The sequence below is a fragment of the Pongo abelii genome, chromosome 9, assembly GCF_028885655.2.
Source record: "Pongo abelii isolate AG06213 chromosome 9, NHGRI_mPonAbe1-v2.0_pri, whole genome shotgun sequence".
NCBI classification, from domain to species: Eukaryota; Metazoa; Chordata; class Mammalia; order Primates; family Hominidae; genus Pongo; species Pongo abelii.
In genome coordinates, this window is record NC_071994.2 from 23770527 (window position 1) to 23796889 (window position 26363).

Consider the following 26363-nt stretch of genomic DNA (forward strand, 5'->3'; position numbering starts at 1 on the left):
GACTTCGACTCAAAAAACAAAACAAAACAAAAAACAGGTATGCCAGCTTTTAAGTCAAGAGATACAGCTTTTGTTTCTGGTTCTGCCATATCTTGCTTTGTGAAGTCACGCAATTCATTGTCTTTAGGTCTAATTGTTTCCTTGCCTCTAAAATGAGGACGATCTTATGATTCCTTCTAATTCTCAAATACTCCGATTCTACTCTTATTATTATTCCCATTAGTTTTTTTTTCTCATTTTGCAATCTGATTTAATGTTTCTACATCTTACAGTTTCTTTACAATTTAGATTCAATTTACACTGTAACTTTAAAGCAGAGATTTCAAGAGAAAAAAAACCCTAGTTTTTCAAATAACAAATACTGTTTGCTATTAAGGAAAATCAATTTATGGAAATATGTTAGAGAAAAGGAAAACTGATGTTTATTTTAAAAAAGTCAGATTTTATTAGCACTAATAATAACTAATGTACCTCGAGCTTTCAAGGTACAAGGTGATTAATGTTTTTCATGTCAACCATAAGAAAGCATAATCGGAAGACATTAGTTTTTACTACCTGAGAATAAACAATAATTACATTTTTAGGCTATTAAAACCTTTCTGTCTTTTCATATTTTACCCAAATTATTCTAGGACTATCTTCAGAGATTATATCATTTTCATATTTGATGGAAAAAACTTAAAAACACAGAAATTCTGTTCAAAGATAAATGAGTTTTAAGAATCACGCATATACCCAGGCTAGAGTAGTCTGTTTTTCTTACTACTACTCAAATATCACTTTGATAAAATGATTAAAAAACACACACACACACACACACACACACACACACACATTGCAGGTAGTATATTCCCGCAAAAGTCAGAAGACTCAGACTTAAAAAATAATATGCTTTAGCTTTTCTTTGAACACAATGGCTCCTGTGAAATGCAACAAGCATCAGCTGCATCTCACAATGCCCAGTTGCCTCACCTCTAATTCTTTGAGGTAGTTAACTGTTGTTTCTTGTCTCATTAATATGACTAGGTCATGAGGATGCTTCAAGTTCATTGGTGAATCCACCTGCAAGCAAGCAATAAATAAATAAAGCTTGGATTTCATTAATGCTGGTTTGGATTAACAAAGTCATTAATATGCTTTAAATGACTGTTCATTCACCATTGTAATCAGCGTTACTCCTCAGCAAAACTCAAGGAGTATTTCAAAGTGGTCACATGTAAATGTTAGCAAAGGGAATGACAAGTGCAACAGTTGTCCTGTGAACTCCAACTTGGAAGAACAAGCATTCAAAGTACATATGCTGACTTTACAGGTGATATAATAGCAAAGAAGAGAAGTATTTGGCAGTGATTGATAAAGTAACTTCCTTAAATGATGTTTCATGCCTGTAATACTAAAAAATGAATTGTCTTGTTTTGATAGCACATTTCATATCTGAATAGGCTTGGAAGTGATAAAAGGAAAATATTAAATGTACCTCTTTTTGAAAGCTATTTGTAGAAGTCATAAATCAAAGATAATATAAAATAACCTTGAGATTTATTACTTATTGCTCATGTTCTCTGGATCAACAAATCAAACAATTATGTTGAAGCTGTAGAAAAAATGAACACTCATATACTGGTAGCTGGCTTATAAATGTGTTCTCATTGTTTGGAGTGTCATTTGACAACATATATCAAAATATTACAACTGCATAACCTTTGAGCAAAAGAAAGTCTAGGAAACTATCCTACAGACATTGTTCAATAAGTAGGCAAGGATACACATAAGGATGCTCACTACAACATTTGTAGCTGCAAAAGGACAATCAGAAACAACCTAAGTCAACCAATAAAGTGACAGAGAGACCCACTGTCCAATGGAATGGGATACAGGAAAAAATGTTAAAGCTACTGCCAGTGACCAGAGTATAAGAGCTTTACATAAGGAAGCAGGAGGAAGTGCTTAATTTACAACTCTGTCCAGACATCAAGAGATAGCTATTTAGTACCTGACTCTATAGGTATTTTTAAGTGAGATTTTTAGAAAAAATAAAATTGGGGGAGGGAAGGAACTGTGGAAGTGTGACAGTCCCATTCCAAAATGCCTAACCAAGGCTGGGCGTGGTGGCTCATGCCTGTAATCCCAGCACTTTGGGAGGCCGAGGCAGGTGGATCACCTGAGGTTGAAAGTTTGAGACCAGCCTGCCCAACATGGTGAAACCTCATCTCTATTAAAAATATAAAAATTAGCCGGCATGGTGGCGCAGGACTGTAGTCCCGGCTACTCAGGAGGCTAAGGTAGGAGAATCGCTTGAACCCGGGAGGCGGAGGCTGCTGTGAGCTGAGATTGCGCCAATGCACTTCAGCCTGGACAACAGAGAGAGGCTCTGTCTCAAAAAAACAAAAAACAAAACAAAACAAAACCAAAAAACAAAATGCCTAACCAGTCTGTTTACCTGATATTTGAAGAATTGCAAGAAAGAAAAAATGAGATAAATGAAGACTGAAAGAACTATTTAAAGCATAATCTTAGCTTTAGATTAAAAAGTTACTAGATAACAAAGTTTAATAATATTTCGATAGCATAGATCTGGTCAACATTCAATTGTGAGGAAGTACTTATCATTTCCTTGAAGCTTTTAGTTCAGCAAAGATACAGAGGAGGCATAAAGATAAAATTATTAGCAGAAGGAAGGGAGTTCACTGACAGCTGTGTTTCTCTTTTTGAGATGACAGCAAATGGCAAAGATCTTTGCCAGATAAAAGTTGACTGCAGAAGACTTACAGCCTCACATACATGTTTTCTGAGGTACTTTCAAGTTCTTAAATTTTAAGATGTATGACAATTGTCTTTGGGAAATGTTAATGTGAATTTCTCACTTCTCAAATACTTCTCCTCCTTAGAAGATTATCAGAGTATGTTTGACAAGTTTGTAAATACAGTTATATGCCAAATAACATTTCAGTCAATGGCAGACTGCATATGTGATGGTGGTTCCATGAGATTATAATACTGTAGTTTTTTTTTTTTTTGTAGACGGAATCTTACTCTGTCTCCTGGGCTGGAGTGCAGTGGTGTGATCTCGACTCACTGCAACCTCCGCCTCCCTGGTTCAAGCGATTCTCCCGCCTTAGCCTCCAGAGTAGCTGGGATTACAGGCGTCCGCCACTACGCCCAGCTAAGTTTTTGTATTTTTAGTAGAGATGGAGTTTCACCATGTTGGCCAGTCTGGTCTCAAACTCCTGACCTCGTGATTCGCCCGCCTCGGCCCCCAAAGTGCTGGGATACAGGCATGAGCCACCGCGCCCAACCTAATACTGTATTTTTACTGTGCCTTTTCTATGTTTAGATACACAAATACCATTGTGTTACAACTGCCTACAGTACCATAACATGCTGTACAAGTTTGTAGCCTAGGTGTCTAGTAGGCTGTACAGTCTAGGTATGGGTAAGTATACTCTATGATGTTTGCACAAGGCTGAAACCACCTGACACATTTCTCAGAACACATCCCCATTTTTAAGCAATGCATGAACATGTTACAACATCCATTCAACCAATAAATGTTTATTAAGCTTCTATAAGCCAGGCCCACTATGAGTCGATGTTTAGAGTCTATGTACTCCTGTGTCATATACAACGTGTAAAAGAATGGTAATATGCCTTCAAAGTCTTCAGCATTGAAAAGAGGCTGCTATAAGTCCAGAAGCAAAAAGGAGACAGGAATTAGAGAGAGGTAGGTTAAAAAGGACATAATGAACACACAAGATCTCAAAGCACTTTATGGCTTTTTCACAAAGGATAAACAACCCTACAAACTTCCACTGCTGCAGAGAACAATAAATGATGCAAATAATAACCTGAATTGTAAAGAAAAATTAGAATCATTTTCACTTACTTTAAGGAGGTGAAGAAATTATGAAAAGTATTTTAGAGAAAAATTTAAACTACAGGGAAAACCTGATCAAGTATCTGGAAATTAGGCTCTATGGAATTCTATTATTCAGAATGATTCATTCTCTGAGTTCCAAGTAAACAAAATTTCACTGTTACTGTAGCAATTTATTATAATAAAGAAAATGACAAGCCATATAAGGCAATTCAATTTCATTTTCCTTTGAATACATTATATAAGTACAAGTTGAATATTCCTAATCTGAAAATCCGAAATCTGAAATGCTCCAAAATCCGATACTTTTGAGTTCACTGGAGCATTTCGGATTTTGCATTTTCAGGTTAGGGATACTCAACCTGTACATGTATCCAATTATATATAACATGAGTAAATATTTTACTCCTATCAAATTATTTTCATGTTATTTGTTGCTTTAATTAACCAAGATATTGTTAATATCTACACCTCCAATCTGGAACCCTATCTCAACAAATTCAGTAAGTTCACATGGTAACATGGAAATATCACTCACTATATGAGGGTAATTATTTCACTGCCAAATCAGATTAAGGGTGAACATTTTAAACTTAACCAATCTAAGAGTATAAACATTTTTGATGTCCTACAAAAACCAAGTTTGAGTCAATCACTTTTTAATTATTCTTTATGGCAGAAAACTGAACATTTCAGTGTAACATTAATTCAAGCTCTCATGTGCAACTTATTCTTCATATATACTGAACACTTTCACTGTTTTTTTTTAAATGGTATTCATCTAAGTACACGAAAGCAACATGGGAAACTCACTCTTCTCCAAATAGAAATGAATATAATCTTAAATTATGCCATTCTCATTTAAAGTTTTTCCCCTTAAGTTAGAAACTAGGGACAAAATAATGTTAATATTTTAATTCAGAATTATAGTTATTTAAATATTAAGACAATATGAAGGAAAACATAAATCAAAATCTTCAAAGTTGCCAAGATTTTGCCTCTATGTAAAACCTGAAATGGTTCTGTTTAGTGAGTATTTGTAGTGTTTGCTATCCAATATCCATAAGTCCCCCCTGTGGCAAAAGCACCTCACTTGCTTCCTTCCCCATATGGGAAGCCGTTGTCAGAGAATTCCTTTCCCTTGGTCATGGTGATTATTTCTGAGATACTACTCCAGTAAGGTCAGTTGGTACTAAAGACACTCTAATCCAGAACTTTGAGCTATTGGTAACTAGCCTTCTTGTATCTACATGGGGCCTGAGAATGGGGATGAAGAAGCAAAGAAACAGAAACAGAAAAACCGATCCTTGTTATACTGTTTGAGTCCTGAATCAAACTGTATCTGCAGCCCTTACAATTTGCCCAAACATTCCAATGAAAACTTTACAATACAGAAAGTATTGATGTGTTATTTCTCAACTTCCACCTGATTTTCACCTGTGTCCCTCTGCCTAGGGCATTTTATTACTATTATGGCTCTTTTAAGAGCCTCTGTGCCTTTGCACACACTGCTTCCTCTACCTGGAATGCACTTCTATCCATGTGCTGTATATGAAGGCCAAATGACATTTCTTTTGTGAAGACATCCTTCTCTTGAGCACTCATAGCACTTTATATACACTTCTGTAATAGCATTTATTATATTGTTTAATTACTATATGTCTGTCTCTCCAAAACATTTTTGATCATAATCACAGCTGGTTTAAATTTAAATACATATAGATCGTTCAAAATCCAGGTACCAATTTTTGCTACATACAGGTATCTATTTTTTTCAACTTTTATTTTAGGTTTGGGGGGTATGTGTGCACTTATGTTAAATGGGTAAATTGTGTGTCACTGATGTTTGGTGTATAAATGATCCCATTACCCATGTAGTGAGCATAATACCTTATAGTTTTTCAACTCTTCACCCTTTAGTAGTCCCCAGCGTCTACTGTTCCCATCTTTATGACCACGAGTACTCAATATTTAGCTCCCACTTATAAGAACATGCAGTATTTGCTTTTTGGTTTATGCATTAATTTACTTAGGATAATGGCCTCTAGCTACATCTGTGTTATTGCAAAGGACATAATTTCAGTCTTTTTTGCAGCTGCATAGTATTCCATGATGTATATGTACTACATTTTCTTTATTCGTCCACGGTTAATGGGCACCTAAGTTGATTTCACGTCTTTGTTATTGTGAACAGCACTGTGATGAACATAGGAGTACACATGTCTTTATGGTAGAAAGACTTATTTTTCTTTGGGTATATAATCAGTACAGGAACTGCTGGATCAAATGGTAGTTCTGTTTTTTTTGAGAAATCTCCACAGGGGCTGAACTAATTTACATTCCCATCAACTGTGTATAAGCCTTCCATTTTCTCTATAGCCTTGCCAACATCTTTTTTTTTTTGGTCTTTTTAATAATAGTCATTCTGACTGGTGTGAGGTAGTATCTTATTGTGGTTTTGATTTGCACTTCTCTAGTGATTAGTGACGTTGAGCATTTTTTCATATTTGTTGGCTGCATGTATGTCTTCTTTTGAGAAGTGCCTGTTCGTGTTGCCTGCCCATTTTCTAATGGAGTTGTTTTTTGCTTGTTGAGTTAAGTTCCTTATAGATTCTGGATATCAGATCTTTGTTGGATGCATAGTTTGAGAATAGTTTCTCCCATTCTATATGTTTACTCTGTTGATAGTTTCTTTTGCTGTGCAGAAGCTTTTTAGTTTAATTAGGTCCCACTTGTCCATTTCTGGTTTGTTGCAATTGCTTTTGGGGTCTTAGTCATAAATTCTTTGCCCAGGCCTATGTCCAGAATGATATTTCCTGGGTTTTCTGCTACGATTTTTTTTAGTTTTATTTCTTATATTTAAGTCTCTAATCCATCTTCAGTTAATTTCTGTATACGGTGAAAGGTAGGGATATAGTTTCATACTTCTGCATATGGCTAGCCAGTCATCCCAGCACCATTTATTGAATAGGGGGTGCTTTCCCACAAAATTTTTTTTATGTATTTCTTTTTCTACCTTCAGTATGTAACTTGCTTTCAGGTATATGCTAGGCATATTAATACTGTTAATTGTTTGAGGACAGTATCTGTTAGATACTCTGCCACATTTACTAGATACTCCAACTCCCTCTGCTAAAGCACTACCATTCACTGATGACTATTTGGAAAAAAAGGTGAGGTGGCTAAGGCACCAGAGATCAGAAACAAAACATGCATCTGACCAGTCTATGACTAGCTGTATGGCTTTAAACAGATCATCTTCCCTGCCTGGGCTTCTGTTTCTTCATCTATAAACTGAAGGGACGCAAGCAAATGATTTCTAAAATTCCTTTTAATTTTCAAATCCTACTTCTATAAAAGACTTAACGTTACCATAAAAGTATCACATTTTTACTAGCCAGACCCATACCCCCAAAATAGTCTCATATTCAAATATATGAAATTATCATCCTTTCAATTTGCCCATATAAATTTGTACTCACTCTGGGCAGGAATATTTTCCAAAGCTGTAGTTAAAAGCTTCTTTTAGGGCTGGGTGTGGTGGTTCACGCCTGTAATTCCAGCATTTTGGGAAGCTGAGGCGGGCGGATCATGAGGTCAGGAGATTGAGACTATCCTGGCTAACACGGTGAAACCTCATCTCTACTAAAAATACAAAAAATTAGCCAGGCGTGGTGGTGGGAGCCTGTAGTTCCAGCTACTTGGGAGGCTGAGGCAGGAGAATGGCATGAACCTGGGCGGTGGAGCTTGCAGTGAGCAGAGATTGCGCCACTGTGCTCCAGCCTGGGCGACAGATCGAGACTCTGTCTCAAAAAAAAAAAAAAAGCTTCTTTTAAACTGTCAATTTGTCTAATTAAACCAAGGTTCTAATTAGCAGTGGCTACTTCTGAGCAGTTATGTTGTTCATGGCAAAATCAGCCCTCTTTATCCTTAAGCTACTTAATACTAACAAAAGATTTTTTAGAATTATAAACTAAATATATTTTACTGTAAAAACAAACACAGTACCATATAGACAATATGAAGGAGAAAATAAAAATTACTTGAAATTTTACTTTCAGAGATATCTGCTGTTAGATATATATCATGTCAGGATAACTTCTATATACATACACAAACACACAGAGCTTTGTAGGTAAATATTTTCACAAAAACAGGATAATAATATATCTACTATATTATTTCCTTCCTCTCTCTATTCCTCTCTACACTTTGTCAGATCTCCCAGTAAATACAGACCTATGTCAATATTTTCAGTGGTTAATATTATTTACCCAGGTTCCTAACTAAAATTCGGGTTTTTGGTTATTCTCCCTTTTTAACAATATTACAATGAATATCCTATACTAAAACTTTTGGCTGTGTGCAGCGGCTCACACCTGTAATCCCAGCACTTTGGCAGGCTGAGGTGGGTGGATCACCTAAGGTCAGGAGTTCAAGACTAGCCTGTCCAACATGGTGAAACCCCATCTCTATTAAAACTACAAAAATCAGCGGGGCGTAGTGGCACATGCTTGTAATCCCAGCTACTTGGGAGGCTGAGGCAGGAGAATCGCTTGAATCCGGGAGGTGGAGGTTGTAGTGAGCCAGGCACTCCAGCCTGGTCAATAAGAGTGAAACTCTGTCTCAAAAATAAATAAATAAATAAATATATAAAAATAAAAATAAAAATAAAAATAAATTAGCTGGGTGTGGTGGTAGGTACCTGTAATACCAGCTACTCGGGAGGCTGAGGCAGGAGAATCGCTTGAACCCAGGAAGTGGAGGTTGCAGTGAAAGGAGATCATGCCATTGCACTCCAGCCTGGGCGACAAGAGTGGCTCCTTCTCAAAAAAAAAAAAAAAACCCACGAACCTTTTTAGACAGCTATCAGATTATTTCTTTCCTGTAACAGAAAGAAAACTGTCAGGTTAAAGGAACTTTTTTTTCGGCATTTGTAAATTTACAGTTTTTGCTAGCTTTTCTTCAGAACAGTTGAATCAACTTAAATTCCTAACAACAGTGACTGAGTTCCTACACATCCTTAGGAATGCAGAAATAAGGGTGAATATATACATTTTTTTCTCTCTTTTTTGTTTAAAGATATAGGGTCTTGCTCTGTCACCAAGGCTAGAGTGGAGTGGTGTGATCATAGTTCACCGTAACCTTGAATTCCTGTGCTCAAGCAATCCTCCCACCTCAGCCTCCGCAGTAACTGGGACTACAGGTGAGCTGCTGCATCAGGCCATGAATACATTTCAGTCTCTTCCTTGGCCATATGTATTTCTTTTGTGTATGTGATATTGTAAAATATATATTTGGTCTTCTACCCCACCCACCTTTTCTTGGCATACAACTCCTAAAATCCTTAGACTCTCCAAAGTGCTGTCTTTTTGTAGAGTAGTGAGTTGACTGATGGCTGGCCGCCCCTAGGTAGTTTCAGGATCAGGGCAGGTCCCTGGAAAGACTAAGGCATGATTAGGACTTTCAGCCCCACCCCTCAACCTCTGGTGAGAGAAGAGGGGCTGAAGGTTAAGTTGATCATCAATGGGCAATGGTTTACTCAATCATGCCCATGTAATAAAGCCTCCATAAAACCCCAAAAGGACTGGGTTCAGGAGATTCCAGAAAGCCAAACATGTGGAAGTTCCCGGAGAGGGCATGGAAGTTCTACACCCTTTGCCCCATACGTCACCCTGTGCATCTCTTCATCTGTGTCTTTTCTAATATAATAAACCAGTAAATATAAGTAAGTTTCCTTGAGTTCTGTGAGCCACTCTGGCAAATTAATTGAACCCAAAGAGGCAGCTGTGGGAGCCCCAACTTGAAGCTGGTTGGTTAGAAGAGGCTGGGACTGAATGGGGTGGGAGGAATCTTATGGCACTGAGCTCTTGACCTGTAGGATCTGATGCCACCGCCAGGTAGACAATGTCAGAAGTGAATTGGAAGCCATCTAGCCGGTGACAGCTGCAGAACTGACTGCTTGCTTGTTGGTGGTGTCAGAAACATGTTGTAAGAGAACAGTGGGAGAAACTGAGATGTTTTTTCCATTCACGGTGTACTTATAAAAAATCTCACCTGAGTGTGATGGTTCACACCTGTTATCTTAGCACTTTGGGAGGCCAAAGAAGAAAGATCACCTGAGATCAGGAGTTCAAGACCTCCCTCCCCTCCCCAAACAACATAGCAAAACCCCATCTCTACAAAACAATTTTTAAAAGTAGCTGGGTGTGGTGGCACATGCCTGTTTTAGCTACTTGAGAGACTGAGGTGGGAGAACCACTTGAGGAGTTTGAGGCTGCAATGAGCCATGATCGTGCCACTGCACTGCAGACTGGACAACAGAGACTCCATCTTAAAACAAACAAACAAACAAACAACTTGCTGCCTCTCTTTAACTATCTGACAGTTTACATATTATAAGAATGTGGTTTCTAGTTGATATGACTCTACGTGATTATTCTCTTCTTGTTTGTGTTTGCTAACTTTTTCTACAGTGAACATGTATTATTTAAATTTATAAAGTGTTCTTTTTTTTAATGTGCTATCCACAGGTCATGTTGTTAACACTGAAACTTTAGAACACTACGTAACATGTTTTATCTTTTTTTTTTTTTTTCTTAAACAAACTGTAATGACAAATATAAGCTTAGGTCTGAGGAAGAATCTTGTATTTTTCCCTCATGTATTCACTTATGGAGAAAAAAAATTCCTCTCACAGAAAAGGACCAAGGTAGAACACCTCAAAAATGCAACATCTTTTGTATTTTCTTGCTCCTTACCTTTCTTCCCTCAGATTTTTACCCTTATCACAAATCTAGCTCAAACTTATTATCAAATGACTGCCTAAGGGACCCTTCTGTTTGTGATCCCTGCCAGGCTACTATGGTGGCAAGCAAGATGAGTTTCACAGGGATGGAATGACGCAGGCAGAAAGTCTGTTGCTCCACTTCTCATGGAATTATCTCTTTAGGATTCAAGTCTAACCATCATGGGCTTGCATCTTCTTTGAGGTTTAGAGAAGTACAGCTTCACAAAAATAGTAGCCCAGCTTCCACTCTTGAGAGAGATACACATGGGCTCCTGGCTATAACTGTCAAAACAAATGTGTAATATAAACAGATCTTTTACTAGAAACATTTCATTGTATGAGATCGAGAAAACTATAATAATGAACTGCCAAGATTTGGAAATATATTTGTTAATTATGACTTTTTGAAGCTAGAGTACTTGTACAGTATTTTTGAAAAATCAGACGCTGGCTGCGGTGGCTCAAGTCTATAATCCCAGCACTTTGGGAGGCCAAGGTGGAAGAACTCCTGAGGTCAGGAGTTCGAGACCAGCCTGGCCAACATGGTGAAACCCCGTCTCTACTAAAAATACAACAATTAGCCAGGTGTGGTAGCGTGTGCCTGTAGTCCCAGCTACTCGAGAGGCTGAGGCAGGAGAATCACTTGAACCTGGGAGGCAGAGGTTGCAGTGAAATAAGATTGCACCACTGTACTCCAGCCTGGGTGACAGAGCGAGACTCCGTTTCAAAAAAAAAAAAAAAGAAATTAGAAACCAATTTTAATCTCATAGGATATCAAGTCATCAAAGTAAAAAACAAACTTTAAATAAATGAAAATGCTAAACCTTGACTATCATCTGAATTTCCATGGCCTTATATCCCTGTTTTCTAAAGTTTTACCCTCAACTGGATTTTACCTTCTCATTTTCACAGTTCCTGAAATATACAAATGTATCTTTACAGTTGTAAATTTACATAAAATAACCTAGGTATGGGACACATATTGCACAGTTGTTATCTAGATTTGAACATCTATAGTGTTGCCGTCAATTTTATGAGAATATTCGTGTCTGCAAACAATCACCATTCTCCTAATTGACAAGCAAGTTAGTAACCATTTTCAACATGAACCACAAAGGAGTAACTTCTTACAATAGTGCTACCAGTCCACATTTTCTAATTCATGTCACCAGGGCATATACAAATAACATAATTAATAAAGTAGAACATTTGCAATTCTAAAAGGAAGGTAAGTGAAAAGCTGGATCAAGACACAACAGTCATGGCTCAAACAGATGCTGTTTTACATAAAAGTAGTTAGAACAAGAGATGATATGTGAAAAGAGACCTGAAAGGAGAGAGAGGCTGAGCTGTGATGCCATCTGCAGAGGAAGAAGCAAGGACAAAGGTCCAAAGGCAGAATCAAGCTTGGTGGTTTGAAGAACATCCCGAGGGCTGGTATGGCTGAGGCAGAGCACACTACACCACACAAGGAAGAAAGTGGTGTCTGAGGCTGGAGGAGTAGACAGGGGCCAGGTTCTAGACCTTACAGGACCTTGTAGGCCATAAGGAAAACTCCAGATTTTAATCTAAGTATGACGGGAAACTACTGAAGATTTTCTGATGTTCTTTGTTTCCCTCCTATACCAAAGGGAGTGACATAACCAGCTGTGCTTTTTAAGAGATTACTTTGGCAGCTCTGGAGATAACAGATCTAGGGGACAAAAGTAGAAGCAAGGAGACCAGGTAGGAAGCCACTGCATAGGTTCTGCAAAGAGATGAAGACAGTATTGACTAGAGTTACAGAAATGGAGGTGGAAAGACATGGCTGGATTCAGGAAACATTCTGGTAGTAGGGCTGACAAGTTATTGCTAGGTTGGGTTTGAAATTTGAGAAAGAGTCAAGAAGATACCAAAATTTTGGACCTGGGCAATTTTGTGAATGGGGGAAGATCAGGTGTGGTGGGGTAGAAAATCAAGAGTTGAGTTTAGGACATGATGTATTTGTGATGACAGCTAAATGGTGATGTTCAGTAGGCAGCTGGATATATGAGTCTGAAGTTCAGGAAGAAGTTGAAACTGCACATAAGATTTGAGAGTCTTTAGAATATAAATGGTACTTTATGCCCCGAGACTGCAAAAGATCATCTGGTGAACATATGTACAGAGGGAACAAAAGGGGCACACCAACATCTAAGACTCATCAAGAAAAGGCGAATTCAGCAGTAGAGAATCAGAAGTCAGGGCCAGGGATTGAGAAGAAAAACCAGGAATATGTGTTGGCTCTTCCGTATGCTAATGCATGTAAGAGCTATTACAGGTGTAAAAAGTTGCTTAGTTGCACACATTCTCTCTCCCTTACTCAGTGTTTCCTCAATGTATACTATGTGTCAGCCACTCTTTTAGGTAAGCATGTAAGAAAATAGCTGAATAAGATATGAAGACAAATGCTGGGCTGCTAAGAACTTAAGATTAGTGAGAACTGAGCATAGGCTCTGGGTATCTTGACAAGAGTTGTAGGGATGAAGGATGAATTGGAGGGGGCTTAAAAAAGGGAGAGAGAGGAGACTCCATGAGCACAAATAACTCTTTTAGGGTGTCTGTCTGTAAAAGAGACACACACACACACACACACACACACACACACACACACACATTCCTGTTTTCACTTCTGCTATCAAGGAGTACAGCTGAGACGCAGGTTTTAGCTTACACCCTGCTCCTTAACATTTTGGAATGCAAAGTTGTTCTAATTTTTGACGTGAGCAGCTCGCGAGCCCTCTTATTTATTCTTCACTATCAGAGCGCCTTCTGTTTACTTTCACCAGAGTGGCTTCTAAACCGCAACAACTGCTGAACCCCACAGCTGGTTCTAATCCCTCCTCAACAGTGCAGCTGCCATTTCTCATCTACCTCGCCTCTGTTTTTTCTGATTATTTTCTTCTGCTTATCTTTTTCATTGTCTCTTGTTGCCCCATACTTTTTGCTTTTTGATGCCTGCGCATTAAAGCTGACCTTTTAGATATATCTAAACTGGTACAAAGACAGCGAGGATGATTTCCCTTGCATAACACAGCATGACTACAGTAGATAAGCAGGAATGATCTCTGAAATTATGGCTCTTCACACCTACTGTGCACCTTTTCTGAGGGCCTACGGGCTGATTCAATAACGCGTGACTCAAAGCTTTAAAGACATGGAAGTCAGAGGCTTCTTTCAGGCTTAGTCCCCAGATGACTAAGATATTACTGAATACTATAAGGATTCATTGAGAAATGTCTAGTGTGGCATTTACCTAAGTAGGCAGGCCCAACATAGTATGGTAGATCCTTTCATAAAGGAATTCAGGATGCTATGGAAGCACATAGAACAGCTTACTCAAATTTGGGCATACCAGAAGCTTCACTGAGAAAATGATGTTTATATTATGATGAGTATGACTCAGCTAGACTCGAGTGTTGGGGAAGAACAACATGTGCAAAGGCCCAGAAGAAGTAAGAACACGGCATATTTGGGGATGCTCACAAAAGCTAAGTCAGATGGCCGTGTGTGTTATTCTAGGGTTAGGGTGCGGTACTCAAGGATGACCAGAGATAAGGCTAGAGAGGAAGGGCCAGGTCACATAAGATATGTTCGAGAATCTGTCTCCCTCCCCGCCACCAAAACCTTGTCAATAGAAAGAGTTTGGACCATGACCTGGGATATGCACCAAACTATTAAAGGTAGCTTTCCCTGGGGAGTGAGAGTGCACAGAGGTGGAGGGATTTCACTTTATTACTTTAAATATTCCCATGCTGGCATGGTGGATGTTTATTTTTACAATGCCATGCATTATTTCTGAATTCAGTTTTTTTATTTTTTGAGGCGGAGTCTCACTCTGTCACGCAAGCTGGAGTACAGTGGCACGATCTTGGGTCACTACAACCTCCACCTCCCGGGCTCAAGCGATTCTCCCACCTCAGCCTCCCGAGTAGCTTGGATTACAGGTGTGCACCACCATGCCAGGCTAATTTTTTGGTATTTTAGTAGAGACGGGGTTTTACCATGTTGCCCAGGATGGTTTCAAAATTTTTAATTAAATAAAACAAAGGAGAAGAACAGGAAGCTGTGGCAATAATAAGGTGGCCTGAATTAGAGTAATGATAGTAGCTATGGGAAGAAGTAAAATATAATTAGTAAAACAAAGATCTTGGTGAGGGCTAAGGGAGACTAAGGAATTAAAGTCAACTAGATTTCTGACGTGAACAAATAGGTAGTTAGTTGTATTAGTCTGTTTTCACGCTGCTGATAAAGACATGCCCGAGACTGGGCAATTTACAAAGGAAAGAGGTTTAATGGAGAACTCACAGTTCCATGTGGCTGGGGAAGCCTCACAATTATGGTGGAGGAGATTTGGGTGGGGACACAGCCAAACCATATGAACAGTGGTTGGTAGTATCTTTCATTACATTAGCAATAATACGGCTTGATGCAAGTTTGGGGTAAAAATGAATTTCAATTTGGTCATTTTAACTTGAAGTACTTAGGAGACATTCACATGGAATTAGAAGTTATAGGCTGGGTGTGGTGGCTCATGCCTGTAATCCCAGCACTTTGGGAGGCCGAGGCTAGTGGATCACGAGGTCAGGAGTTTGAGAGCATCCTGGCCAATGCAGTGAAACACCCTCTCTACTAAAAATACAAAAATTAGCCAGGCATGGTGGCACACGGCCCTAGTCCTAGCTACTCGGGAGGCTGAGGCAGAAGAATTGCTTGAACCCGGGAGATGGAGGTTGCAGTGAGCCGAGATTGCGCCACTGCACTACAGCCTGGCGACAGAGCAAGACTCCATCTCAAAAAAAAAAAAAAAAAAAAAAAAAAAAGTCTTAAATCTACAACTCTGGAGAAAAAAAACTAAGTTACAAAAGGAATGCAGATACTCTCAGCATATATATGGTAACTGATGCTCAGGTATATGTACAGAGTTTTAAAAAACTGGAACAGAAGCTGGAAGGATGGCAATATCTAAAACTGAATTTCTTGGACTATGTGCGGTCTACCTGCATTATACTCTCCTAAGGAGTTTGATAAAAACGTAGAATCCTTGGCTTTACCACCAACCTACTGAATCAGATACTCTGGGTGTCTTGGAAATCTGCATTTTAAGCAAGCAACTCCCAATTCCCCAATTATTTTTGTACAAGGTAAAGTTTGAGAACTACTGATCTAGAGGGTGAGTATGAAAAAGAGCAAGGGCAAAGAAACAAAAACAGAAACAACAAAGTTAAGAAGGAGATGAGCTGGCCAGGCGTGGTGGCTCACGCCTGTAATCCCAGCATTTTGGGAGGCCAAGGCAGGTGATTGCTTCAGCTCAGGAGATCAAGATCAGCCTGGGTGACATGGCGAAACCCCGTCTCTACAAAAAATACAAAAATTAGCTGGGTGTGGTGGCACGTGCCTGTAGTCCCAGCTACATGGGAGGCTGAGGTGGGAGGATCACTTGAGCCCAAGAGTTCAACTTTACAATGAGCCATAATCATGCCACTGAACTCCAGCCTGAGCAACATGGTACAACCCCATCTCTACAAAAAATTAAAAAAAAAAAACTAGCCAGGTGTGGTGGCATGCACTTGTAGTTCCAGGTACTAGGGAGGTTGTGGTGGGAAGATCACTTGAGCCCAGGAGTTCAAGGTCACGGTGAGCTATGACGGTGCCACTGCACTCTAGCCTGGGTGACAGAGTGACCTGTCTTTAAAAAATAAAAAACATTATGGCCGGGCGTGGTGGCTCACGCCTGTAATCCCAGCACTTTGGGAGGCCGAGGCAGGCGGAGCACCTGAGGTCAGGAGTTTGAGACCAGCCTGACCAGGAGAAACCCTGTCTCTACTAAAAATACAAAATTAGCCGGGCATGGTGGTACATGCCTATAATCCCAGCTACTCAGGAGGCTGAGGCAAGAAAACCGCTTGAATCCAGGAGGTAGAGGTTGAAGTGAGCCGAGATCACACCACTATACTCCAGCCTGGGCAACAAGAGCGAAACTCTGTCTCAAAAAAATAAAAAAATAAATAAATAAAAATTTAAAAAATTGAAAAAGTGGGAAAATTGTTTAAAGTTCTAATTTATTTCTGTACATTTCCAAGCTCCTCTCACTGCCCTACAGCATAAACAAAGTCAGAATCTCAGTAATTTATAAGAAGAAAAATAACAGTCGACAATATCTGAAAAAATGGACTGAATGAGAATCATTTTGAAGCGAAGGTCCTGGACAAACTGCAAAGGTTTGGCAGATGCCTAGCAAATTAGTGAATAACCACCATGACCTCTCCAGGTGTAACTAAATCCCGGAAGTGTATAAACATAGAAACAGTCCTTTATGACAAAAAAAAGATGAGTTACTTTTGAAAAGTACAGAAATAAAGCTGTCAGCTTCACAGTGCCATATGGATGCTCTCTCCCAGATTAACCAAATTACTTAACATCAGACCAAAATTAAACCAGGCCTTCACTTACAAGCTATTAATGGCTGGGCACAATGGCTCACACCTGTAATCCCAGCACTTTGGGAGGCCAAGGCAGGAGGATCGCTTGAGGCCTGGAGTTTAAGACCAACCTGGCCGACATGAAGAAACCCTGTCTCTACTAAAAATTCAAAAATTAGCCAGGTGTGGTGGTGCACACCTGTAGTCCCAGCTATTTGGGAGGCTGAGACAGGAGAATCACTTAAACCCAGGAGACAGAGGTTGCAGTGAGCCAGAATCACACCACTGCACTCCAGCCTGGGTGATAGGAGTGAGACTCCGTTTCAAAAAAAAAAAAAAAGAGGATCTGTACTCCGAAGATACTGGCCTGACTGGGGGCAAAACGATTAAGTAAATGCTGAATGAACTCACACTCATTTAGGACCCTTCCACACCCACTTACCCTGAATCTTAAGTTACTACAAAACATTCAATGGAGATAAAGCAAACTGGAAAAGAAGATACCTTTACTTCATTATTTCCATTTTTGCTTGTATGTTTCTTTGTAGTCTTTCATTTGTAGGTGTTATGAGAGGAAAAAATCTACTTCAAACTTACTGAGTACAAGGCGCTCGCTTGCATGCTACTGCAGACTAATCCATTTTTACTTACTATTGCCACGAAATGCCACACGTTAGTTACATGACTTTGAGTGACTTTCTCTCTTAGGAGTTGTACTACATAATCTTTAAGAATGTTTTCCAAATCTGAAAGTCCACAGTTCTAAGTAAGACTGGAGAAGAGGGAAATAGTGACAAAGAATACAAATATTAAAATGTATAAGACAGCTGAAACAGATACTCTTAATTTACTTAAATTTTTAGCCCTCCACTTATGAAGAAAAAGAATATCCAGAGGCAGAGAACTCAGTACTAGCAATACAACTTCTTGATTCAATAAGGCTACAACTAACAAACTGGTAACATTTCAAGAGTTTCTCTGTTAGCTGCTACCTAGAACATGGAACATACTTTTTTTCAACGAAATGAAGTGTCATAGAGTGGTTAGGCTCTTAGGCAAATTCACAGAAGTTTAACCTTTGATGCAAGTAAATTGCCAGACACTGATAAAAAATAGAAAACAGAATACAGAAAGTAGATATTGCCAAACTAGTGATTAAGCAAAAACAACATCAAAATGAAACAACACAAAATTTATCTTGAAACCTATTTTTCACAAAGTCAACCAAAAGATCCACAGGCCTGATTATGATAGTGATCCTTTTAGTAACTAGATTATAATAGCTCACTTCTTAAGTCCATGGGGTCCAAGTTAAGGACCCTTGCTTAAATAAACTGAGATAGCCTTACTAGGTTCCAGGTACCAGCAACAGACACTAGGGCATCAGAGGTATGTCAAAGCCCAAAGCTAGGAAAACAGGACAGAGTGGAGAGGAGAAGAGGAGGGGGTTTCTCTTAGCCTTCCCCTGACACCAGTGGAAAAGGAACTTAGTGACTGGAATGTTCTCTCCACATCCCAGCTCCAGGATTCCCTGGACCATATTTGGGAATTCAGTGGCAGCTCAGTAAACGTAACCTAAAAATTGGGCAAGGTATGCTTCCTAGCTGAGGCAGGGATTGTGAAATGCAACAACTTGCTGGGCATGGTGGCACAAGCCTGTAGCCCCACCTACTCAGGAGGCTGAGGTAGGAAGATCAATTAAGGCTGCAATGCATGGGAATAACCATGCACTTCAGCCTGGGCAATAAAGACCCCCATCTCTAAAAGAAAAAGAAATAATTCCTTTAACCATCATGCCAAATAATGGACACCAGCTGCTGCCTGCAGCAGCCCCAGCTCTGACTGTGAAGAGGTTGCCTGCAGGAATGTATGCTCCTTGCTCTTACATAAGCCCCCTTTTCAACCCACCAAAGGATGTACCATTTCCAATACATATGCATGTTGACAAGTCTGCGGTATGTAACTGGTGGGTGCCTATCTTTACTGTCTGCTAAACCTTGAAATATAAAAAATCAAATGAATTTTCATCTCTCCTGGGAAAGACTCCTTGCTGTACTTAAAAAGTTATAATGGCCGGGCACAGCGGCTCACACCTGTAATCCCAGCACTTTGGGAGGCCAAGGTGGGCAGATCACAAGGTTTGGAGTTCGAGACCAGCCTGTCCAGTATGGTGAAACCCTGTCTCTACTAAAAATACACACACACACACACACACACACACAGAAATTAGCTGTGTGTGGTAGTGCATGCCTGTGATCCCAGCTACTCGGGATGCTGAGGCAGGAGAATCGCTTGAACCCGGGAGGTGGAGGTTGTGGTGAGCCAAGATAGCGCCATTGCATCCCAGCCTGGGCAACAAGAGTGAAACTCCATCTCAAAAAAAAAGTTATAATGATGGAAAATGTCCCTGTTAAAATCTGTATTTTGGACAATTCAGATTTTTTTTTTTTTTTGAGACAGAGTCTCGCTGTTGCCCAGGCTGGAGTGCAGTGGCGCGATCTCGGCTCACTGCAGGTTCCACCCTCCGGAGGGTCATGCCATTCTCCTGCCTCAGCCTCCCGAGTAGCTGGGACTACAGGCGCCCGCCACCTCGCCCGGCTAATTTTTTGTATTTTTAGTAGAGATGGGGTTTCACCGTGTTAGGCCAGGATGGTCTCGATCTCCTGACCTCGTGATCCGCCCGCCTCGGCCTCCCCAAAGTGCTGGGATTACAGGCGTGAGCCACTGCGCCCGGCACAATTCAGATTTTTAAGTCATAAGTACTTCTTTATGATCACTGTGGAAAACAATGACCCATATATCTAATTTGGATATGTTTAATATTAAAGGTTCTCAAAAGGTATGTACCACTCTAATTTTCTAAAAGCTGTTAATCCAGTTAGCCCTTAGCCCTTTGCCTGGTAGTAGGTCACTTTAAAACTTAAATCACACTTTTGCTCTCATTCAAATATTGTAACCAAGAATAAGGAGCAAGAATTTGGTATGTCAGGACAAAGTATACAGATGGCCCCCACCTTTCGATGGTTCAACTTATGATTTCTTGACTTTACAATGCTGCAAAAGTGATATGCATTTGGTAGCAACTGTACTGAGTGCCTATACAACCATTCTGTTTTTCACTTTCAGTGAAGTATTCATGAATTACATGAGGTATTTTGATACTTTATCGTAAAAGATGCTGTTAGATGATTTTGCCCAAATTTGGCTAATGTAAGTATTGTGAGCACGTTTAAGGTAGGTTAGGCTAAGCTACAATGTTTGGTAGGTACATTAAATGCATTTTTGACTTACAGTATTTTTGACTTGCAATGGGTTTATCAGCACATAACCCCTTCATAAGCTGAGGAGCATCTGTATACACTAAGCTTTTAATTATGTTTCTGAATGTACAAATCTGCAATATATATGGATTTCATACACTAATGGGATCTTTCAAGTCCTTAAGTACAGTATATACAAATGTTATAATTAATCACGATCTAAATTGAGAGTTTGGATTCTACCTGCATACAAATTATCGCCAGGAAGGGAAGCATGGGTCATGCACAATCAGCTATCAGAGTGGAACTCAGTAGCTCACCACAGCACCCAACTCTTTTACTTTATTTATATGTGGTGCCTTTTCTTCAGATTAAATCCAACTTTCCTCCCCTGGCCTCTTATTGTTACACTGTAGACACCAACCTTATTTCTTCTGGCATAAAATTTTGTGGCTGCCTGAACATAACGCTGTAAATGTTATGTATAGCAAAGTATTGGAAAATTCAATGAAAAGGATCACTTAAAAAGTCATGTAATAAAGAAATCTTGCTTTTTAAACTTTAAGCCTAATTACTTAGCTCAGGAGTGACTTGGCAGAGATCCAAAAGATTCTTCAGCTCTTCCCCGCTTCTCTGAGGCAAGTTTCCAGTAACCCCTGCCTTCCCCCATTAATACATATGTATCCAAAGTGCAAAAAGAAGGAATTTGTTTAAAAAAAAAAAAAATCAGACTCTACTTTCCCATTGTAATGTTAAGCATATACATAAAACATTTCTACCAGCTTTCACTTTTTAGATGGGCTACTTTTTCAGCTGAGTGGTAGGACACCAAAATGGGAAGGAGAAGTCAATGTCATAGAGTATAAATAGCTGTGGCCAAAAACAATATTGCAGAAGAGCCAATAGGAGAAAGGCTCCCCAAAATGCAGCAGGAGTGACTTAATTCCACGTCTTCATAGAGACCTCAGGGAAAACCACTATCAGGAAACAAAAGAAGGGTGGAAGCAACCAGCACTCACATATGGTCTTACAGTGTTTTCTTGGGTTTCTGAAACACATACACATATATTTAAAGTCTCAGATCGTATGGCAATGAAAAGGAAACTGTTCTTTATGTATGTTACATAGAAAACGTTACCCAATAGGAACACGGTCTTTTCTCAGATATGCTGAAAACCACTCATGAATACCTAGGCAGATTTTTAATTATACTTATTATATTTGAGATAGAATTTGCAATTACATTACACGGCAAATCTAAATCTAAACCTCACCTTAAACGTTGGAATGTGTTCCTATCATGATTCATTACACACAACCCAAAGGACCAGTAATTTCCCACCACACTAGTTAAAACGTTTTAGATCAGTGGGCTAAATTGCATGGGGCACACACTTCACTTTCTAAATGTCTGCTAGACACTTCAAGATTGTTCTCAAGTGTTCGAAGTCAGTAAGTTTACCAACATTCTGTAGCGGAAAACACACATACGCACTCGTTAGGCACGAGCAGCATTTACAAAATGCAGGCAATCATAAAGTTATATAAGAAAAGCAGTCTCGCCTCTGAGGAATTAGTTCAGGCATACAAGAATCCAGGAAATCGCATATCCTCCATGCGAGGCTGGGTCACAGGAACTAGGTAAAGAAACAAAGCAAAGTACACTGGGAAACGAGGGCAGTAACAGCTGAAAAGATGCAGGCAACGCCACCAGCGGCATCTTTCAAGCATTCCTTCGGAAGGGGAGTGTTTCTATGCTGTTTCTAATGAGCCACTGCTGACCTCAGTAACGGTACAAGCTGAAACCAACACAACCAGAAACGAAATCCACCATGTGACAGACGAGACTAGGGGAACAGCACGAATGGTCCACAGGCTAGGGGTGCAGAAGCTGTCATACCTTGGGACTCGCACACACCCTGGCGCTGCCACCTGCTTTCTATTTCCTCGGGGAGGGCCGGTGACGCGTGAACACGAGAGGCACCAAAGGCAGGAATCCTGAAATCTGTGATTTCTAAACCCCAAGCTAAAAAAGGTCCGTAGGGCCCGTCCCCCGCAGCTGGGCGACTCTTCCCCACGCGGCGCGCGGCCCGCGAGGTGGGTGAGAACTTCTAGGCGGCCAAACGAGGACCAGGAGACAAGTGGGGAGCGGGAAGTGCCTGGTCCGAATGCAGGGAGTCCGGGGTCGCGGTGCCACCACCATGTGAGGGTAGGCTGGGGGCGGGGCTGCGCGGAGCCCAACAGCCAGGGGCCAAGCAGGGGACTCCCCCCGGGGCGAGGGCGGGCACGGGAGAAGAGGGAGGCCCCGGCCGCTACCTGCTGCTGGATCTTCCCGTCCTCCGTGACGACCCAGTGCGTGGTGGCGAAGGCCCCTCGTGCCGCCACACTCAGCAAGGCGGAAAGGCTGAGGAGCCAGCCTGGGCCGGAGCAAGGCGGCAGCTCGTACCGGCCACGGACCCCTACTGCCGCCGCCATCTTGCCCCCCCGGCCGGGCCGCTCACACCGGAAGCGGAAGCTAGTCTCCAGCGCCCGCCATCTTGAAGAGGTCGGCCCTGGAGGAGGAGCAGGAGGAGGAGCCGAGAGGGCGTAGCTCGCTGACTACCAAGTTTCGTTCGCCTCGGTTTCGGCGGCCAGGAAGGGCGACCTTCGGCACCTCTCCCAGCTTGGCTTCAGGAATGGAGACCGCTTTTTAGTTATTGTTTTTCTGTGGGTGATACGATCTCGGAGCGTGGGAACCAGAGGGAGAGAAAAGCAGTGGCTTAGGTGGAGCTTAAGCAGAAGTGAGAGGACTCAGTTTTGTTGTTTTTTAAATCTTTGCTTTTTCGTTTTATTTCTGGTAGATAGTTGGGGAACAAAAGGTGTGCTTTCGAACCACCTATGGGAAGAGAGGTGTTGCTTTTATTCTTAAAGTCTCACAATAGTGGAAGCTTCAGAATGGAGACGGTTGTTAGTCTAGGTCACCGCTGTCCAGTAGCACTATAATGCGAGCCACGTGTGGAATGTAAAATGTAGAGGGAAGTAACCCTACTAGTACATTTTATTTAACTCAAAATACACAAAATATTAATTCAATGTGGTCTGTACAAATCATTGAGATAGTTTCTTTTTTTTTTTTTTAACTAAGTCTTGGAAATTGGCATTTTACACTGACAGCTTATCTAGTCATATGTCAGGGGCTTCATAGCCGCATGTGGCTAACGTACTGGTCAGCACAGGTCTAAGCTAGAGGTCTAGGTCTGGAGACCAGAAGCATTGGCATCACCTGGGAGCTTTTTAGACCTGCACATTCTCGGCTCTTCCCCCTCTCCCCCGCAACCTGCTGAATCAGACTACATTTTAACAATAGCTTCAGGTGACTGGTATACATATTAAAGTTTGAGAACCACTTCCCTCTAGTGAACCAACAGTCAGGCAGGTGACAAGCTTGGCTGCCAGCTTCTTGCTAGATATGTCATTTTAGGTCTTTCAAGATTGCCCTCTGTGTTATTTAAGGTTGTATGCTTTTGGTTTTCTCCTTGGGAAAAGAAGGATGAGAATATTGTTTAACCACTTCTCTACACAAGTGTATGCAGGAGAGCAATTGCTAAGTGTTTAAACACCACGCTATAGAAATACAGAAACAACCACAGCATTGGTGTTTTTTTTTCTTCATTGCAGGAACAGCTTTTCTTGTTCTTTAATGAACATTCATTTCATTACAAATATATGGCTTATTTGCTTTTTGTCTGGTACTCTGATAGTCTCTGGGTATGGAAATGTAACCATTGGGCAGTGTGCAATATAGTGAGATATTATTGGCAGGTTAACAATTAAAATACAGGATAATGGGGGTGTATGAATGCATATGTACAGGAGAGAGCAACCAACCAGGTGAAAAAAAGGCTTGGAGCTCAGGTGCTGGTTCAGGCAGAATAATAAGTGAAAAGGTGAAGTTGGCCGGGCGCGGGGGCTCACGCCTGTAATCCCAGCACTTTGGGAGGCCGAGGTGGGTGGATCACTGGGGTCAGGAGTTCAAGACCGGCCTGGCCAAGATGGTGAAACCCCATCTCTACTAAAAATACAAAAATTAGCCAGGCGTGGTGGTGGGCGCCTGTAATTCCAGCTACTTGGGAGGCTGAGGCAGAGAATTGCTTGAACACAGGAGGCGGGGATTGCAGTGAGCCGAGATCACACCACTGCACTCCAGCCTAAGCGACAGAGCGAGAATCCGTCTCAAGAAAAGAAAAGGTGAAGTCAGTGGCATGTTGTAAGAGTTTCTTGGAGTTTAGACATAGGCAATAGGGAGTGTTTCAGAATTTTAAAATAGAGAAGTGGCAAATGATGGAATCCCTTTTGTCTCAGCATCTTATTTTTGGGGCATAGAGGTCAACCCTATTTCTTGTGTATAAAGCTGACATCATAATCATCATCTAACATTTCTTGAGTGTTTAATACATCCTGGGTCCTGTACATGCATAGTTCCTATTAATCGTCACAACTTAACCAAGCTCTGGCTAGTTAAGTAAGTTGGCCAAGATCATATTGCTAAGTGGTAGAGCTCAGGTTTGGACTCAGATCCACCTGACTCTAGATCTGAGAGCCTGAGAATGAATGAAGGTTAGTGAGGAATTTGAGAAAGGCCCCAGCATCACATATTTTGCTATCAGCAATTTCTTTGACCTTCACAAGTTAACCTCTAAAGGGGTGGAATTATAGCTTCTATAGCTTTATTATACCACCTATTTTCTGTAGATGATAACTCTTATCTTTTGGGATCCTGTATTAGTTTTCTAATGCTGTGTAACAATTGCCACAAACTTAGCTTAACACATTATCTGACAGTTTCCTTGGGGCAAGAGTCTTCTGCTGTGGTGTGACTGAGTTCTCGGCTCAGTGTCACTAGGCTTATATCAAGGCTGCAATCTCATCTGAGGCTTGGGGGTCCTCAGTCAAGCTCATTCTTCAAGTCCTTGGCAGAATTCAATTTATTGCTAATGTAGGACTGAGGGCTCCATTTTCTTACTGGCTGCTGATTGTGGCCATTAACACTGAGGCTACCCACAGTTTTCTACCATGTGGCTCTCACAATGGCAGTTATTCCTTGAAGGCAAGCAGGAGAATATTTCCGCTGCTGAAATCTCTTGAATTCCTCTATCTCTAAGCCTAGACTTAAAGGGCTCATGTGAGTTGATAAGGTCTATCTGAATAATATCCCTTTTTATTCAACTGATTAGTAACTTTAATGCCGTCTGCAAAAATTCCGTTTGCCATATAACATTATCTTAGTCCATTTTGTGTTGTTATAACAGAATGCCTAAAGCTGGGCAATTCATAAAGAAAAGAGGTTTAATTGGCTTATGATTCTGGTGGCTGAAAAGTCCAAGATTGGGCAGCTGCATCTGGTAAGGGCCTCACGCTGCTTCCACTTAGGGAGGAAAGCAGAAGGGGAGTGGGTGTGCATAGAGATCACATGTTGAGAGAAGCAGCAAGAGAGACAAATCAAGAAAGCCAAACTCTTTAACAACCCACACTCGAGAACTAATTCATTCCTGAGAGAGCAAGAACTCACCTCCCTCCACCACCACCGTGAGGGCATTAATCTGTTCATGACAGATCCACCCCCATGACCCAGAAACCTTCCACTAGGCCCCATCTCCCAACACTGCCACATTGGGTACCAAATTTCAACATGAGTTTTGGCGGCCCTAACCACATCCAAACCTATAATCACAGGAGTGATATCATATTCACGTTTTACCCACATAGTCAAGTTAGGAAATTTCCCCCTTTTCTACTCTATTAAGGTGAAATGGACAAAATTGTATATATTTAGTGTACAATATGATGTTTTAATATATGTAGGGGAGATTTTATGAGGGCAAGGACCATTGGGGATCATCTTAGAATTTTGCCTACCACAGATCCTGACTGCCAAGTATCATTCTTCTAGTCTTTCACTGAACTGTTTTAAGTATCACAGACTAATTTAGACATACTTTTGCTCCTGTTCCCTGCCTAAA

At 40.7% G+C, this 26363-nt stretch overlaps 1 protein-coding gene across 6 annotated transcripts in view; it reads right to left on the minus strand.

Annotated features, from left to right (window-relative positions):
• The window catches only part of TTC17 (tetratricopeptide repeat domain 17), a 144109-nt gene extending 121192 nt beyond the window's left edge, over positions 1-22917 (minus strand). For 3 of the 6 annotated variants that reach the window (XM_054524474.2, XM_054524472.2, XM_054524471.2), the window contains exons 1-2: positions 22681-22880; positions 973-1062 (exon numbers count right to left, since the gene is read on the minus strand). In XM_054524474.2, coding sequence (XP_054380449.1) covers positions 973-1062; positions 22681-22839 — 249 coding nt within the window. In that variant the 5' untranslated portion in view covers positions 22840-22880. Of the gene's footprint in view, positions 1-972; positions 1063-22264; positions 22651-22680 lie in introns of those variants that run through there. The other 3 variants (XM_002821858.6, XM_024255692.3, XM_054524473.2) reach the window with 2 other exon arrangements.
• Between the last annotated feature and the right edge of the window lie 3446 nt (positions 22918-26363).